Here is a 20789-nt window from a genome sequence, read left to right as displayed (position 1 = left end):
CTGTGTAAGCAAGGAAATAAAAACAATTGTTTTTTCATTTAGCCAAAGTGTTCTTTTTAATTTCTGTATTTTGTTCTGTGCATGTTTGCACATGGATTGCTCTTCGCTGCAGAATAGGTACTGAGCAAGAAAATGAAGAAAATTAATGTACCTAGTGCAATAAACCAAACAAGTGTCAAATCAAGTATGAAATTTAATATTTTTCCAAGTTCAGAACACAGATGCATATATCTAATTCACTGCACAATACTTCTTAAAAGTAATAAACAAAAAAGAACTAGACATAAACAAGTCTCAGACAGATCAATAAAAACAGCACAAAATTCACACAGAGGAATAAAATACAAAATGATCATTGTATGCAAAGTATTTCTGACAAAAATTTCAATTCACTTGTATATGGTCCCAAGTTAAAAACATATACATCAATATATTAATATTCTGAGAAAAAAATATTGCACTAATTTAAAACAACCATGTAATCAAACTTTACTCTGGGTTCCTATACGTATTTGATTGTTTTGCCCACGAATGAGGCTGGAAAGTAGGATCTATACACAAGAAATAATGATACTTTAATAGTGATCAACACAATAGAAAAGATAACCATATAATCAGCTTTCTTGACAGGATAGCCTCCCTGTACAGCCATCCAATCCAGCCACTGCAAACTACATACTGACATGCCAGCAAATGGAGATTTTCATTTGTTTCCATTTTACGATTTTTTTTCGATGAAATTTTTTTTGCAATGACTTTTCCTTTACTTTCCATGCCATTTTTCCAGGATTTTCCATGCCCATGGGAACTTCATTTACCTATCTACAGTACAGACATAATTGCAAATTACAACATTTTCTTTTGGAAATCTGCATTACTATTATGAAGAAATTGAAATTGGTGTACAGTTGTGATGCTTAATGTTCTTTATATTTAACATAATAGAACAGTGGTTACTGTGGAGATGGAAAGACTTGCTTCAATTCTACAATGTTGCAAAGAGAGACCCAAGAAGGCCCAACTACACTCACCTTCTTCCTATCAAGTTCTAACTCAAACTGCTTTGATAACTGACAGCAGACTTAGCTATAAAGAAACCTGGAACTTGCAAAATCAAGTTTTCTTCCTTCAATTTAGACCTAAAGTTTGGCATGTAGCTTTTAGAACAACTTTTAACACATTATTGCCTATGTCATGGTGTGGAAATGGGAGCTAAGTACTTTTCTTGCCAAAGACACATGGAACCAGGCTGGAATGGTTTGGTATCAAATTTGCAACCCTTGCATTATGAGTATGATGCTGTCCAACCTAGCTACTGGGGCTCCCTTTGACTTGCAATGCAACAAGAAAGAAATACAATGTTACAGGTCAACGTGTATTTTTGTACAAACCAAAAACTATTTGCCACAAAGTAGTAACCTATAAATGCATGATCATATGCAAGATCCAACCTCTTCCTGTCCATCATTTTGAATATGATGATCCTCCGATGAATAATGATTCTTGCAGCACTTCCGGCATGCAAATAGTTAGTTCCGAAACCAAATTATTGCATTCCATGAGAAATAAAATAGGCAATACACTGTCTATGAATCCAAAATAGCACAGACCAATTCTTGTTCAGTTTTGACTTAATTTTTAATCTGATGCCTGCATTGAACTTCGTTTGATTGGTTGATAAATATATTGGGGTACACTCAAGGGGTATTATCAGACTGCTGAAATACATGCAGCAGGTTATTAAGTACAATAGATTGGTTAATGTTTCAAATAAATTAAAGTTGTAATGAAGGTATAAACTACTTCATCTGATATTGCAGATGATCTACTAGGCATTTCAAGCAAAACTACATTGATAATTTGGTAACATTAGGAATAAGCTGAATTAATTAAGAATCAAATATGGCACTACTCTACTTTAACCATCATCCCCTGGAAATAAAATAAAATCTCACCAACTTGTTAGTCATTATTATTATTATTATTATTATTGTTATTATTATCTAAATATTTCATTTTAAAAAGTTTCAGCAGTCTCACCAGTACATGTCATCAATGCTGTCTGACTAAAAGTGTAATAGCCATTATTCAGAAGTGCTCAACAGTTTTAACAATCCCCAGCTTGATAATCATGGACTAGTAATTTTTATAAAAAAAACAATTATCATGCCTTGAAAATTAAATGATGTAATTTCTTTTATTGCACTTGTGTTAATGTACAGAAAAACAGTAATCACCTTACTGGCAGTGTTGACATCAGCAATAAATGTGTGAATATTTATATTAAAGACCTCATTTAAACATTTATGAAACCCCTTGATTCAATTTTTATGTAGACAGCAACAATCATCACTCACATTTTCCAACTTGCAACATAACTAAAACAGGCTTGATGTTTTGACTTACCTCATCAAGTAAATTTATAAGTTATACTCTACAGATTCTTATCTTGTAACCTTGAATAAACACTTCTGTGAAAAATGGGTAAAACAAGGCAAGAAAAAGTGAGAAGATGGGATGATGTATCCATGCAGGAGGGATCAAATTCTACAACATAGAAATGGCACAAGCCAATTGCATATTAATTAGGAAGAACAGTTTGGTGTCCCCAAATCCAATCCGGGTGATAGGATAACTGGCTGTGTATCCAAATTACCATCTTTGAAGCCAGGTCCCAAAACAACACTGCCTTTGCAGGAAGAAAAGAAGACAATAGAATTTATTAAGGTTACAGCCCAAATAGGGTTTGGCAGAAGCAAGCAACAGATATTGAGTTTAGTTAGTGATTTAATAATGACAGGAAACATTCCCAATAAGTTTAAAAATGGCAGACCTGGTGATGACTGGTGGTTGGGGTTCACTAAAAGATGGCCACAGGTGTGGTTGTGCAGCCCCCAGTCATTACCCAGGGATAGGGCAGTATGTCTGAATCCAACAGTAGTATACTCACTAAATATGAGTTAACATATGTCCCAGAGCGTATTTGTAATGCTGATGAAACAGGTATGCCATTAAATCATAGGCCACCTAAAATTGTAAAGCTGTAATAAACAGCTGGCAGCTGGTGCTACATACAGACTGGAGCCTTTAAATCCATATGATCAAAATGCAGTAGCAGTCTTTGATGGCCACAAAGAAGTTGGGAATATAAAGTGTGACTCTACTAAATTTATTTGCAAGAATCTGCAGGAAAACAGCCATACTACTAACATTCTGATCCAAGCCAAATATGATGCGGAGGTCGTAAGCAGAAAAACTGGTCCACAGCCAATATGTGTAGCTGCATTTAGATGCAAACCTAGTTATGTAGATTAAATGAAGGACCTTTCCAAAGAGTTTCCAAACACAGATGCTTTGTTTATGAAGTTCACAACCTTTTGTGCTCTGGTAATTATATTTTCTGTTGTAAATATTTATGTATTTGAAATAAGTATAAATGAAGAAAAAAACACATTTTCTCCCAATAATTCCATTTCTTTTGTTTCAAAGATATGTTAATTATAATTATACATTTTTTCTTCATATTTAATTATTTAGTCATATTTGTGGGTGATTATTAAGTTCATAATCTATTAAAGCTATAATACATTTTTACATGTATAAGGATAATGTTCATTTAATAAAATTAAAGGTGTTGTTCTAATATCTTCAGCTTTGGGTTCATTCCATGAAATGAAAAGAAACACTAAGATGTATAATATATCTTGTATACTTTTACAAGGCAAAGCTAGACAATCATTCATTTACATGTGTAGCATTAGATGTAACTGCAATATCGGATATTAAAATCATGATAGATTGATAAATATAACCAAAATTTTGCATATTTACATTATTTTTCCTTTAGTTTATTTTATTGTGTTCCAGTAAATTAGATATGTTAGAGTTTAAAGATTATTTTTTTAAAACACAAATAATTGTCCAATAATACCTGGACTTGTCCGATTTTACCCCGTGTAGAGCCTCTATTTTGCATGACCATGTATGATCATTTTTTTTAAAACACAAATAATTGTCCGATAATACCTGGACTTGTCTGATTTTACCCTGTGTAGAGCCTCTATTTTGCATGACCATGTATGATCACGTGATACATGTATGTTCAAAATGGATCCTGCAAAATAGCAATCGAGGTTATTGGCTAACATTTTTATTCCACTTGGCAGGAAAAACTTAAATAGATAAGTCTTAATATTGAGTTCCATTTAATAGTCGTCCAATAATACCCTGAGTTACATTAAATGTTTGTCCACTTTTTAATATTATCAAAATCAGATCTAGATTTGCTGGCACGTTATGTAATGGCAGATCTGGGTCAATCAAGAACTGCTGACACATTATGGTTGACCTAGTTCCATCTAGATCTGCTAGCGCATTCTGTGATGGCAAATCTGGGTCAATCAATATGACACAAAATATAAAAAGAATAAAAATAAAAAACTACCGACACATTATACAATGGCAGACCTGGGTCAATCCAGATCTGCTGGCACATAATATGATGGCAGACCTTGGTTTATATAGAATGGCAGGCACATTATATCTATCTAGACCTACCAGCACATTATGTGACGACAGACATGGGTCTAATTAGACCGGCAGGCACATTATGTGACTGCAAACTTGGGTCTATCCATAACTGTTGGCACATTATGTGATGTTGCTTGTTATCCATCATAAACAGAGATGCAAGCATGTTATGTGAGGGAAGAAACCTTAAGAAAATAAAATCTTTAAGGAAAATACTACACTGGTCAGTAAGGTCATTTATAGATTTAAGCAACTAATTCAAAAAGGAAAACAAGTAATGACAATTACTGGAAAAAACTGCAAAAATATCATATATTCAAATGCAGAATCAAAATCTCAGCATAGTTTATAACCTTTGTATTACATAAGCCAAAAAAATAAAGGCGTTAGATTACTATCTGTAGTAAAAAATCTAGGTAACTCTCTGAAAATCAACTGCAGTTCTTTAGAGCAGGAAAATGAAGATCCCCCCCTTAAACTGAATCCCTTCTCTCTTACAATTTTACCATATTCCACATAATAACCGCTGTGCTCTTATTTCTTCATCATAAATCTATAAAGCAGGTGCTTGTAGTTGTCAGTACCTACTTATTTTTCAATGTTCTTCTTCTTCTTTTCTCTCTCTCTCTCATCCTCTTGCTTGCTGACTATATTTTCCCTGATAAATGCCTAAATATGTACAAATCTCATTTTTTGATCATTCAGAGCAATGTGCAATTTGGTATGGTGTCCTTTTTAAGTTCTTCATCATACTTGCTGGTTTGACAAATTGGAAAATCTCCATTTTCTGTGTCTTTCTTCATGTTGAAATAAACCACCCCCAAAACCCAAATGATGTCTCCTGTTTTTTTTAATCACAAAATTTGTGAATGAACACCGCACAGAATCTGTCATATTACTTGAATTGATCATTCAATGATCCCACTTCTATGACAGTGGATGTTTGATTTCTTCAAGAATGATAGCAAACAAGCCATAGTCGAAAGAGGCAACGAAGCATGTCATTTTGGATTCATATTAAATTTAACTTCTGTGAATCATGCTTGAAGTAAACTCTAATGGAATAAAGAATTTTCAATCTACACCTTAAATTCCATAAAAAGCATGAAAAATTAACATTTTGAAGTTTCTCCAATACTGACCTTTAATGTAGTATTAATCCATTTTAATTATTTATTGTCAAATAAATTTCAAGTATTCTCATTCCAAGCATATACTCTATACATTGATTCAGGAAGTTGTAACGTATTTGCCAGCATATAAGTTGATGCAAAGTTGAATCAGCAAAATAATTGGCAAATTTTCCATCCTTCATCCGTATATAAGTCAATGCGGAGTATAAGATGAGGCCAGATAAATACCTCAGAATGTGTTTTTCACTTCCTTCCATGCAACATCATAAATTGTATCCTATCTGTATAACTCAGTAACCTTTCCAGTCAGGATCAACAAATATAACTAAAGGTACCTAATTTGTTTCACATGAAGTATTTTAAATGTATTATGTACTTTTAGCTACGTTTTATGATGCTGACCCAAAAATGTATTGAGTTACAGACAGGATAAAACTTGGGTTGCTATACAGAATTAAATTATAATAACTTCTGGTTTCATATTATTGAAAGTATCACTGTTTATCTATTTCAGATTACCAGCAATAGGAAAATTGCATCATTAATACTAGAATGGTTTTTCCAGTTTGTTTGTTGGTTTTTATTTTGGAAGGAGAAGTGAGATACAGAGAGAAGGATGCATATGTATTCCATTGCATTTTTCTCCTTGCACCTTGTGCGCAAAATAAAATATGGTCCAATATAAGAGAGAGAGAGAGAGTTTAGCTCTTTGTGGTATTTTTTGGTTTGTTTTTACCTTATTGCCCCCCTGTTGCTGAAGCTTTTGTCAAAGAGAAAAAACATTAATAAATGAAAGAGTACATGTAAACTATGAAAATACATACCATACTCCTTCCGAGTTTAAATATTCACAATAGTTATTTCCATATAGACATCATTAGGTTAAATCCCAGGAATGACCATTTTGCATGCTTTCTAATTTTCTTTGCAAGTATAACGATCTCTCCATTCCCAATAATTAAGATTTTGTTTAAAGTGCATGTACTCTTCCTGTACTTAGGCGGCAATTGTTTTTGATCTTTGCTCATGCTAGATGTACTTTAAATTGCTGTCAGTTCCATCAGCAAGTTCAAAAATGTCACAGGCTGAGAAATGTACATGAGTAGCCACCTGTCATTTCCTTTCTTTATATAGTACGATATATATAGTACCCATGGGAAGCCTCATTTCCCTATTGGTAGCATCGCTAATCTGGTCTGGTCTGCTGAATCTTGACCTCAAACAGGTGTTAACTTGGAATGATTGAATACAGCCTTAGAATATGTAATTAGCATATAAATACCACTACAAAGCCATCTGATTCTTTTAATAATGGAAGTGGCAATAAAAACTAGAAGGAATTGCTTACCCAGCAGTATTAATTGATAATGAAATATAGTACTGCACTTGTACATGAGTAAGATCAGTCATCAGGTAAGTGAACAATACAGATTTACAATCGTGAAGACATCTGTCTGTCTTTCTGTCTCTCTCTGTCAGTGGGGAATACCTTTCATTTGATCACTGGGTGCAAGAAACAAATTGTGATGGAATGTCTTTTAACTTGTCAATTCTAATGCACATATATATATAATCAAATTTAAATAACACTTAATACAAGCAACGCACATTATTGGTACATGCTGCTTTAGCACTGTTACATCTGACATTTGTTGATGTGACCATCAATTTAGGAGAAGTAGTAAGATTTTAAAGATGGCCAACATGGTGGCATTACTGGATGTTCAAGTATACCATTTTTATTTACAACCAACACAACATCAAGTTGAAATGATGTGCCACATTTCATGACTTTCCTCCAAGTGCTTGGGACCACAAGCAATAACAGTACTGATGATCATGTAATTGTTTAAAATCCTCAATGTGGGATCCTACATTTTTTCATACACAATCTCTTCCCAAAATGAAATATTTTTTACACATTATTTTTCGTATGTTTGGAGAATTATTTTCCATATGAAAAATACAATATAGCAATTCAGATGACATACTATATATAAGTCTATTCAGAGCATAAGATGAAGCTTAGATTTTCTGGTCACAAAATATCGTCTTATAGGCCAGCAAATACGGAATTACTTATGTAGAGTACAAGTACAAAAAACAGCACATGTAACTTTACATGTAAAAATTGTTGCAAAGGTACATAACTGTGTATATTGTATATTTTATAGGATACTGATTATAGTCAATAAGTTGACTGTATGCGTAAAATTACATATATAAATATATAAGATTCACTGACTTTGGTAAAGCCAACAGGTGAATACAATTATCACTTTTAGCACTATGTGTTACACTGGATATACATTCCTTGCTGATAACAGCAAAGATAAAAAGAACTGATACCGATCATATTCAGTTCACATGGTCACACATTATATAAACAAAAACCTGAGAAGAAATCAAAACCTCTTGCTAAATAATTTCACACAACACAAAATATCTGAAAAATAAATGATAATCATTTCATACAATGGTAGTCTTATATAAGAAAAAACATATTATCATATGACTTTTATCTTGGCAATGACAAAATGGAGTATGCACAGTAAAACATTCATAACCCACACAGGATGGTGAATATTGTATAGAGAGAGCCAGTATGCAGAAGTCTGATTAGTGTTACAATAAACTTATTCAGACCAAAATATGTGGCCAATCTGCAGACTGAAGAGGTTGGGTTACAAATATTGTGTTCAGCCTACATAATGAGGAGGCTGGATTCTAGTGTGTGACCAACCTGTAAACTGTGGAGGCCTGGTTACAGTGTGTGATCAACCTACAGTCTGAGGAGGATGAATTATGCAATAGCAGATGTGGGTCTGTGCAATATGCAGTTGAAAGAGACTAATAAGTGAGTACAGATGGTAATGCCGATGACATCATGGCTTAGTGACATTCCAAAGTTGGACATTTTGGCACCTGCTCTTGGGCTCCGGAGATAAGAGAGTGGATTCAAATCAATTTCAGGCATAAATACTGTGAAACATCTCCAATTTTATGCCAATGATGATGCACTGGTGATTCACCTTGTGGACGCCAACGACCCTCACCCATAAAAGTAGGTTATAGACTGTGTACCAAAACGAAAGTGAATGCATAATCAACAGAGAAGAAAGTACATTATTTTTTAAAAAACAGCTGTAACCTGCCAGGTTTGACTCGTGTATCATGAAGAGTAAAACATTTTGCATTTGTAAGAATATTGATATACAGACATACACATGCACAGACATAAAGATGAAATTAATATGCACACTTTTCCTCCAAAATGCAAGCCTATCTGACTTATTAAAAATCAAAGCGGCTTTAGAGAGTACTCAAGCTTTTAAACCAATCTCATATTCTTCCACAACAACATATCTCTTAGGCATCTTTGTAATACTTGAACACTGAGGGTATTGTTAGTTTTCTGAAACTTCCTTGAAAATCATCATGTAATGATACTAGGTCCAAGTCTCTCTCTGGAGGAATTTTCTACTTTTCCCCCAAGTCTCTTGCGATTCCTCTTCATTTTGGCCATGTCATCTCCAAACACATCTCCAGTCCTAAGAGCTGAGATCAGATCATCAAACTCCCCTGTAAGACAAAGTGGAAAATATGAGAGATCAAAATCAACATTAGCTCAATTAAATGTTAACATGGAACATACTTGATGTACAAATAAAAATACAATTTAACACACATGTACAAAAATATACACAAACCAAACAAACAAATAGCTAAACTTAATTTTAAATCTAAAGAGGGCACTCTACAGATTGTGAACTTCTGAGACAGTGACAGGTGTGGTTATTTGTACTTTTAACATGCACAATGGAGAGAATGTTGGCATATAGCTATGTTACTTTCATGTACTGTAGCTAAAATTTCTTTGGATATTGTGCTTGAGAAAATTCTACATGATCTAAGCACACAGCTAACCAAAATGGCTGCTCCCATGTGCTCAAAAACATCCTGAATAAATATTTTAAGTATATTATCTTTAGCAGTTATTGAAATAGGTAAAACAAATTTTGCCCTACTAGACAATACCAGCTTACGAAAAGGCAAAGAATGAATTATAAAATATATCAAAAGTAACAAAACGTTATTGCCTCATCATTTTCCTCACAATTTACCACTGAAGTCCATGAAGTGAAAATGATAAAGCACAGCTAGCAGTTTTTTTAATAGATCTGTATATGAAGTAAGGCCAAGCTGCATACTCTATAACCCAAATTACACCAATCAATCATATACCAAAATAAAGGGAATAAAAAGTTCCTTTAATAACACCTAAGATATACAAGGTCTTTTTTAAATAGCAAATATAACCAGTGAGGAAAACCTGGGAATTTTGTTCTTAAACAATCTAATCCTATGCAAAATATGAAGCTGAAGAAAGCCACCTAAATCTAACATACCTTTAGGATCTCCATTGGCAACCTTTCCATGTTGATCTGCTGCAGTAAATGAGCTTGTTCCTCTCTTTAGCCTCTGTTTCTCCCTCTCTGCCCGTAGCTGAAAAGGAGGCCAAACAACCAGTTTTATGATGCACAAAGGATTGGATTCCTCGTGTGATTATCAAAGGATATAATTACTCATGCGGTTACCAAGGATAGAACTGTCACGTGTACAAACAGTGACGAGTTTACTTGTAAATATGCAGAAGACAACAGAAATTAAAGATATACTGTCTGGAATAAAGATGTTAGCTCTGTTGTCAAGTGAAACAATTTTAGAGAACAATAAGTAGATAAATATGATGATGAGAGTGGTGAAAATGCAGCAAGAATAGCTAAAGAAATACTAACAGTAAAGAAGGCCCTGAGGAGTATGTTTAAACTTTAAGAAAAAAAATTATATGATGAATCTTTATTAACAAATGTTCATAACCTTGTCATATGTAACTGGTAAATTAAATTAAGAGGTCCAATTGTTACACATCTTGCATAACTGACCAGTTGACCAATTCACTAAGCAGGCTTATATAGTTTTGTAAGAACACAACCTGTGTAGACTATCTTTATATCACTTTGATCTGACCTTTGACCTACTTTTATATCTTGAAGTTTTTCAGGATGAAAGCATACTGGTGTATTTTTTTTCAATTGAACTTCAGAACAAAAAATATAAATTTCAAGTAGTTTGTGAGTAAAAGGAAGGAATAATAAGAATGAAATGCCTTAAAATAATGCTCAACACAGTCTATTAACATTTAGATTACAAATGTTTTAGCATTTTAAATATCATAATACAAGCAAATGTCAAATTCTTTTTCACCAAACGCATCAAACTTGCTTCAGAAAATAAAAACATAATTACTTTTAAATAAATATCAATAAAAGTGCAAAGAAATTCTGATCCTTACTTGCAACACTTCACATAGTTTATGTTTGCCTGCCATTGCATATTTTTCCAACACCATTCAATTGAATCCCCAAGACTTATTATTTTGCTAATTTTCATCTGTTGTTCAACTGGGGGCCATGGGTAGATGAGTGTTATAAGGCACTCGCCTGTACAGATCACCAACATCTCACCTCATACTGTGTGGGTTTTGAGTCTCAGGTTTTGGTTGCATGGGTAAGTGAGAAAGCTTGCCAGTAGCTTCCAGTGGTTTGGTAGATCTTTATGGGATTTTTCTGGTTTCTTCTTCCACCAGATATACTGGCCACCATGTCTCTAGCCTATCATGCTAAGAAATGATGTTTAACCCAAAACAAGAACATATTATCAAACTGTGGCCTATGATTCTCACGAGTTAGTATCATGGGTTACTTCCCTTGCTTAAATTTACAATGGAAGACCTACAGAATCAGGGTCAGGTGGGCTAAAACGTGTCTTTTGATACATCTATCTAGTTAAGTCCCTTGTAATATTGTACTTAATATACCCCACCTGCTCCTCCAGTCGTACTCTCTTCTCCTCTTCCTCTTTCTGTCGACGCTGCTTTTCATTATCCTGAACAGCATCTTTCATTGACAACAGAAAGGTGACAAAAGGGCCAAAAAATTCATCTGGATGTTGAGTTTTACTTGGGTCTTCTCCAAATGCCTTCAAGGTGAATTCAAACTGAAACAGATAGGTCAGAAGTATGTGACACATTGCTCAAGTGACTCAAATAATTCACAGAGATATCTGTAACTATGCTTGATATGCTTTTACTTCATCTTACTTTGATTGCCAGAGACAGAATAGAGTATTGTGACATGCAGATTCATACATCTTACATGATATATACTGAGTAGAGTATTGTGACATGCAGATTCATACATCTTACATGATATATACTGAGTAGAGTATTGTGACATGCAGATTCATACAGCTTACATGATATATACTGAGTAGAGTATTGTGACATGCAGATTCTATACAGCTTACGTGATATATACTGAGTATTGTGACATGCAGACTTTATACACATTACATGATATATAACTGCATAGAGTATTGTGACATGCAGACTTTATACAGATTACATGATATATAACTGCATAGAGTATTGTAAGATGCAGATTCATACAGCTTATATGATATATACTGAGTAGAGTATTCTGACATGCAGATTCATACATCTTACATGATATATACTGTGCAGAGTATTGTAATATGCAGATTCATACATTTTACGTGACATATATTGTGTAGAGTATTGTGACATGCTGATTCATACAGCTTACATGACATATACATGTCAATGAGCAGAGTATTGTAACATGCAGATTTTATACAGCTTACATGATATATACTGAGTAGAGTATTGTGACATGCAGATTCATACATCTTACATGATATATACTGAGTAGAGTATTGTGACATGCAGATTCATACAGCTTACATGATATATACTGAGTAGAGTATTGTGACATGCAGATTCATACAGCTTACATGATATATACTGAGTAGAGTATTGTGACATGCAGATTCTATACAGCTTATGTGATATACACTGAGTATTGTGACATGCAGACTTTATACAGATTACATGATATATAACTGCATAGAGTATTGTGACATGCAGACTTTATACAGATTACACGATATATAACTGCATAGAGTACTGTAAGATGCAGATTCATACAGCTTACATGATATATACTGAGTAGAGTATTGTGACATGCAGATTCATACATCTTACATGATATATACTGTGCAGAGTATTGTAATATGCAGATTCATACATTTTACGTGACATATATTGTGTAGAGTATTGTGACATGCTGATTCATACAGCTTACATGACATATACATGTCAATGAGTTGAGTATTGTAACATGCAGATTTTATACAGCTTACATGATATATTCTGAGTAGAGTATTGTGACATGCAGATTCATACAGCTTACATGATATATACTTGTCAATTAGTAGAGTATTGTGATATGCAGATTCATACAGCTTACATGATATATACTTGTCAATGAGTAGAGCAATGCTGTCCAACCCATGGCCCACAGGCCACATGCGGCCCATGGGCTGATTTGAAATGGCCTGCCAGAGCTCAAGCAGCTATATAGTCGTTGCTTTTCAGTTTTCTGCTGTGGCCCTTGGCTTCAAGAAAAACATGTTTCAGTGGCCCATGGTGTCAAAATGGATGGACAGCACTGTAGTAGAGTATTGTGACATGGAGATTCATACAGCTTACAACATATGTACTGAGTAGAGTATTGTAACATGCAGATTTTATACAGCTTACATAATATATACTGAGTATTGTGACATGCATATTCATACAGTTTACATGACATGTACTGAGCAGAGTATTGTGACATGCAGATTCATAAAGCTTACATGATATATACTTGAGTAGAGTATTGTGACATGCAGATTCATACAGTTTACATGACATGTACTGAGCAGAGTATTGTGACATGCAGATTCATAAAGCTTACATGATATATACTTGAGTAGAGTATTGTGACATGCAGATTCATACAGTTTACATGACATGTACTGAGCAGAGTATTGTGACATGCAGATTCATAAAGCTTACATGATATATACTTGAGTAGAGTATTGTGACATGCAGATTCATACATCTTACATGATATATACTGAGTACAGTATAGTGACATGCAGATTTTATACAGCTTACATGATATATACTGAGCAGAGTATTGTGACATGTAGATTCATACAGAATAAATGATATATACTGAATAGAGTATTGTGACATGCAGATTCATACAGCTTACATGATATATACTGAGTAGAGTATTGTGACATGCAGATTCATACAGCTTACATGATATATACTGAGTAGAGTATTGTGACATGCAGATTCATACAGCTTACATGATATATACTGAGCAGAGTATTGTGACATGCAGATTCATACAGCTTACATGATATATACTGAGTACAGTATTGTGACATGCAGATTTATACAGCTTACATGATATACACTGAATTGTGACATGCAGATTCATACAGCTTACACGATATTTACCGAGTAGAGTATTGTGACATGCAGATTTATACAGCTTATATGATATACACTGAGCAGAGTATTGTGACATGCAGATTCATACAGAATAAATGATATATACTGAATAGAGTATTGTGACATGCAGATTCATACAGCTTACATGATATATACTGAGTAGAGTATTGTGACATGCAGATTCATACAGCTTACATTATATATACTGAGTAGAGTATTGTGACATGAAGATTCAGACAGCTGATATGATATATACTTCAGTATGGACAAGGCACAAATTTCTAATGTCACATAGTTTAATTTGGTCATGTGTTTTATGTCACAGCAAATGAAGTAGGTTATTCAGTGCCAAGACAATTACAGCAAAGTGACTTGCCCTGGACATAAGCAGCTGACCTAGGCTGATTCAATACTAAAACCTACATCCTTTCAAATGCAAGTCCAGCATGCTAGCCACTGAGTCACCACAGCTCCTGCCTCCATTATTTGTCCCTTATGACATACATGAGGATGGAGAGAAGGTATTCTACATCCCTGAACTGGTGGAGGGGGCTATTGCCAAATAGACCAAAAAACAGGATTTGTTTTTGAGTCACATTCTACAACTATATTAAGAGTTTTGGTTTGATTTGGTGCTTTCTTGCACATCAACACAGTTATACAGATTATTTAGCAATGAGACAATTGGACTAGAGTGCCTTGCCCAAGGACAGACCATGGTAGCTGACCCAGGTTGACACAATGGTAGGATTCTAACCCACACCCTTTCAGTCTCGAGTTCAGCATGCTTACTGTGGTTCCCTCTGTTGTTGTTGTTGGGTTTAATGCTATTTTTCAGCCACGATAGGCTATACATGGCAGCCAGTATTAATGGTGGAGGAAGAACCTGGAAAACCCCCCGAAAGAACCACCAACCCACGAGAAGCTACTGACAAGCTTTCTCACATACCCACATTAGCCGAATCCGAGACTCGAACCTGTGCAGACAGAGGTGAGATGGCAGTGATCCGTAACGGAGAGCGCTTTAGACCACTTGGCCACTCAGGGCCCTGGTTCCCTCTGAGATTTGGTCAAAACTATATAACAAGTGAAAGAACCCACACATATAAAGCTCAAAATAGTGCACCTAAATTTCCATTAAATTACTTTTCATTGAATGACTATTCGAATCACAGACAAAATAAAGAATAAAGTCACTCTAAACTCAAATTCAAGCAAAATTTATTCTTTAAGTACCTGTGAGTGGAATTTGATTCCTCAAGAATATTCTTGGATTAGTTATGGTCTCAGACATATCTGATCAAGAATCTACTCAAAAGAGCATATATCCAGTGTATTAAAAGATAAAGGGATGTACGTATCATCTGTATAATTATCAATCATGTAAGTAGGACTCATTTAAGTATCACCTGTACAAGTATCACTATAAATATCACTTGTATAACTATCACTTTTATAAGTATCACTTGTATAAGTATCACCTGTATAAGTATCACTATAAATATCACTTGTATAAATATCACTTTTATAAGTATCACTTGTATAAGTATCACCTGTATAAGTATCACTATAAATATCACTTGTACAACTATCACTTTTATAAGTATCACCTGTATAAGTATCATTCTTATAAATATCACTTGTACAACTATCACTTTTATAAGTATCACTTGTATAAGTATCACCTGTATAAGTATCATTCTTATAAATATCACTTGTATAAGTATCACCTGTACAAGTATCACTTGTATAAGTATCACTTGTATAACTATCACTTGTATAAGTATCACTTTTATAAGTATCAGTCTTCTAAGTATCACTTGTATAAATATTACTTTTATAAGTGTCATTGTATAAGTATCACCTGTGTAAGTATCACTCTTATAAATGTCACTTGTATAAATATCACTCTTATCAATATCACTTGCACAAGTATCATCTGTGTAAGTATCACTTGCATAAATATCATTGTTATAAATATCACTTGTACAAGTATCACTGTATAAGAATTACTTGTATAAATATCACTTGTATAACTATCACTTGTATAAGTATCACTCTTATAAATATCACTTGTACAAGTATCACTGTATAAGCATTACTTGTATAAGTATCATTCTTATAAGTATCACTTGTACAAGTATCACTGTATAAGAATTATAGGTTACTGCATTTGTATGGGAAAATATGAACGAGTTTTGGGATGGAATACTGCACGAACTTGTGAGTGCAGTATATCCTTCCAACAAAACGTGTTCATATTTTCCCATACAAATGCAGTAACCTTTTTATTATATGCCCATTTTTTATTCTACCTAAGGTTTAATTATATAAACAAAATACACTACAAGAAACAATGTAAATGAATGAATGCCGTATTCCAAACTAAATACACAAGCACAGATTTGTCATTACACAATGACATAATTATTAATGCGCACATAACTCCGCCCAGATAAATTTTAACTTAGTCGCGCGCTCGACATAACTTTCGAAAGAAAATGGCATGTCTAGTTAAAATTGAAATTTGCAGTCATATTGTGAATGAATGCACATTGCAACAACTGTTCCATTTGATCTGGAATGAATATATTTTGGTATTTTGTTTCGATTCGATGAAAGTTTGTGATTTTGGACTGGATTCATCTGTGCAAATTATACATGAAATACATCAGACTGAAGTGGCGCGGGAGAAATGTGTTTACGTCTGATAACATGTCTGTTTCTGTCATTGTTTGAAATCATAATGTGGGAAAAATATGAAGTCTTTCAATTGCAATTATCAAAAAGACGCTATGGAATTTAATGCTTATTTAATTTTGAGTGCAATAAGGAGGATGCAATTGCACTTATCATCGAAATTACAGCACAATTTCAAAATGTGTAATCCAGATTGAAAACCAATGACATGGCTCATGTAATTCGGATTTGCAGAATTAAGAAAATACATTTTGAGGAAATTCAGGATGTAAAACTGTAAGTATATTTTCTTTTGCCATTCTTATCACCAGCTAAAGAAAACATTATATGCCTTGTCACTTGTATGTTATTTGTAAGGACCTAATCTTCTGTCATTTATATAATGTAGCTAGCCTAAATCCGAAACATTGTATCAATGCAGAAAAATTTAAACAACCACAACGTAAATAGCCTCTTACGCAAGTGTACATGATTTGTTTACAAATCAAAAGTGCTGGCGTCTGAGTCCATTGTTTGTTTACAAAAGAAAATAGTTTCTTTTTTCATGTGAATGCTATATGTGTATTGTCGTGCGCGTTCAGTATCGGGGAATATTGAACGATTCTGACAATGTAAAGTTAACAGGGAAACAAATGAGCATATAATAACTACTTGTATAACTATCACTTGTATAAGTATCACTTATAAATATCACTTGTACAAGTATCACTGCATAAGTATTACTTGTATAAGTGTCACTTGTATAGGTATCAGCTGTACAAGTATCACTTGTATAAGTATCACTTGTATAAGTATCATTCTTATAAATATCACTTGTATAAGTATCATTCTTATAAATATCACTTGTATAAGTATCACTTGTACAAGTATGACTGCATAAGTATTACTTGTATAGATATCACTTGTATAAGTATCACTTGTATAAGTATCACTTGTACAAGTATCATTCTTATAAATATCATTTGTATAAGTATCACTTGTACAAGTATCACTTGTATGAGTATCACTTGTATAAGTATCATTCTTATAAATATCACTTGTATAAATATCACTTGTATAAGTATCACTGCATAAGTATTACTTGTATAAATATCACTTGTATAAGTATCACTTGTATAAGTATCACTTGTACAAGTATCATTCTCATAAATATCACTTGTATAATTATCACTGGTACAAGTATCATTCTTATAAATATCACTTGTATGAGTATCACTTGTATGAGTATCACTTGTATAAGTATCACTTGTACAAGTATAATTCTTATAAATATCACTTGTATAAGTATCACTTGTACAAGTATCATTCTTATAAATATCACTTGTACAAGTATCACCTGTACAAGTATCACTTGTATAAATATCACTTGTATAACTATCACTTGTATAAATATCACTCTTATAAATATCACTTGCACAAGTATCACTTGTATAAATATCACTCTTATAAATATCACCTGTACAAGTATCACTTGTATAAGAATTACTTGTATAAATATCACTTGTATAAGTATCACTCTTATAAATATCACTTGTACAAGTATCACTGTTTAAGTATTACTTGTATCATTCTTATAAGCATCACTTGTACAAGTATCAGTCTTATAAGTATCACTTTGTTTGGCATGCTAATCACTAAGTACCTCCAATAAACAGAGACTGAGATATAGTTATGTGTTTCAGAACCTTATAACCAATAAACAGTTGTTGTGGGGTTTAACGCCATTTTTCAGCACACGATAGGCTATGCATGGCGGCCAGTATTAATGGTGGAGGAAGAACCACCGACCCACGAGAAGCTACTGGCAAGCTTTCTCACATACCCACATTGGCCGAATCCTGGACTTGAACCCACACAGACAGAGGTGAGATGGCAGTGATCCGTAACGGAGAGTGCTTTAGACCACTCGGCGACTCAGGGTCCCTTAACCAATAAACAGAGACTGAGGCACAGTCATGTGTTTTAGAACCTTATAACCAATAAACAGAGACTGAGACACAGTCATGTGTTTTAGAACCTTATAACCAATAAACAGTGACTGAGGCACAGTCATGTGTTTTAAAACCTTATAACACATAAACAGAGACTGGGGCATAGTCATGTGTTTTAGAACCTTACAACCAATAAACAGAGACTGAGGCACAGTCATGTGTTTTAGAACCTTATAACCAATAAACAGAGACTGAGGCATAGTCATGTGTTTTAGAACTTTATAACCAATAAACAGAGATGGAGGCATTATGAGTTATGTGTTTTAGAACCTTATAACCAATAAACAGAGACTGAGGCATAGTTATGTGTTCTAGAACCTTATAACCAATAAACAGAGACTGAGGCACAGTAACGTGTTTTAGAACCTTATAACCAATAAACAGAGACTGGGGCATGTGTTTTAGAACCTTATAACCAAGACTGTCAAAACAAAGCAAAATATATTGAAAATACACAGAAATATGTGTAAATCAGACTCAGAAGTCTTCCTTCTGAATCAAGATGCAGCTTGCTGAAACCTTTAAAACTGAAGTGTAAAAATTTAATGATAGTGTTATGTGATTAAGAAAAACTGATTTATTTTCATCTTATTTATTTACTTATATTAAAGAGCCCCAAAAATTAACAGACAACAAAATCCCAGGAATGAGGAGTGTGCGTGTGATCTGGATTTTTAACGTAGCTTTAACAATTTTTCAGTCATATTGCTACGATGTCTGCAGTGTGACAGTTTAAAGTGGTGTCTAGCACTGGGGCATCGTGCCACAGACATGCAGCATGATGCCCACCCAGTCACATTATCCTGATACCAGGCTGACCAGTCCTAACACTAACCTCTTAATGCTGAGCGCCAAGTGAGGTAGCTGTTAGTACCATTTTTGTAAGTCTTTGGTATGACTTGGCCAGGGGTCGAACCCACAACCTACCGCATCTGAGGCGGATGCTCTAACCACTAGGCCATCGGAGTGGTCTCCCAGGAATGAGGAAGAGATGCACTAAAGAGACATTCACAACAACTATGCAGGAACACTTTTTTTATTGTTTGATGTATCAAATGTGAAATTTTAATTAAAAAAATCATTCTAATGCTCATGGATTTTAATTCTTATATTTAAATTATGCATTTTATATCACAGAACAATAAAAGTTCTTTGAATTCAGTTTAAAAAATGAGCTATTGTTTTCTTCTTCTTCATTCAAACAGAATTTTATATATATATATATATATATATATATATATATATATATATATATATATATATATATATATGTATGTATGTATGTATGTATGTATATATATATATATATATATATATATATATATATATATATATATCATCAAAGGATATAATAACAATGATATTTATCAATATCAACATGATTACTGTCATCATCACATCCTTCATTTGTGAGAGAGGTCATACAAGAAGCATATTTCTTAAGCTTAACATCCAAAAATATTTTGTATACTGTGTTTATTTTTCCAGCTCAATGATAAATTTCATTTAAAAAAGTGTTTAGCAAAAAATATCCACATCACTTATGACAGACAGGGATACAAAAAAAATTTCATCAGCTTCTCATCAGTAAAACATTAACGTTATAATATTTCAGCTTGACAATAAATTACACAGAAAAATTATAATTAGCAACACATAACAATGGTGTCTATCTGCACAAATATCAAACATATAGAACATGAGTAATGTGAAAAGCACAATATATGCCTACCAAATGTTTAACACACCCCAATGCAGATAACTGAACTTGTGTGTCAAAATAACTTTTATTTCAGTCAGAGACAATTACCTTTTCATCCCAAAATCCATTTAGTTCTTCTTTACCTTATGTGCAATTCAATAACAATGTCATTGTGTTGAAAGAAGTTTTTTTCCAGTCTCAGTGACCTTGACCTTTGACCTCCAAATCAATATAGTTCTTCCTTAACCCAAGTGAAATTCATCTACAAAGTTAGGTTGCTGTTGAAGTTGGAGAACTGGAGC

The 20789-nt window shown here is 33.6% G+C and overlaps 1 protein-coding gene across 1 annotated transcript in view; it reads right to left on the bottom strand.

Moving 5' to 3' along the window:
- Nucleotides 1-180: 180 nt before the first annotated feature.
- The window catches only part of LOC149805360 (disheveled-associated activator of morphogenesis 1-A-like), a 137962-nt gene continuing 117353 nt past the window's right edge, over nucleotides 181-20789 (bottom strand). The window contains exons 25-27 of the mRNA XM_089949675.1: nucleotides 11550-11723; nucleotides 10073-10169; nucleotides 181-9245 (exon numbers count right to left, since the gene is read on the bottom strand). Of these exons, the coding sequence (XP_089805801.1) occupies nucleotides 9100-9245; nucleotides 10073-10169; nucleotides 11550-11723 (417 nt within the window). The 3' untranslated portion in view covers nucleotides 181-9099. The remainder of the gene's footprint in view (nucleotides 9246-10072; nucleotides 10170-11549; nucleotides 11724-20789) is intronic.

The sequence above is a fragment of the Sinohyriopsis cumingii genome, chromosome 2, assembly GCF_028554795.1.
Source record: "Sinohyriopsis cumingii isolate HCF-2022 chromosome 2, ASM2855479v2, whole genome shotgun sequence".
NCBI classification, from domain to species: domain Eukaryota; kingdom Metazoa; phylum Mollusca; class Bivalvia; order Unionida; family Unionidae; genus Sinohyriopsis; species Sinohyriopsis cumingii.
The sequence above is the reverse complement of the archived record's forward strand: the minus strand, read 5'-3'. Positions and strand labels throughout refer to the sequence as shown.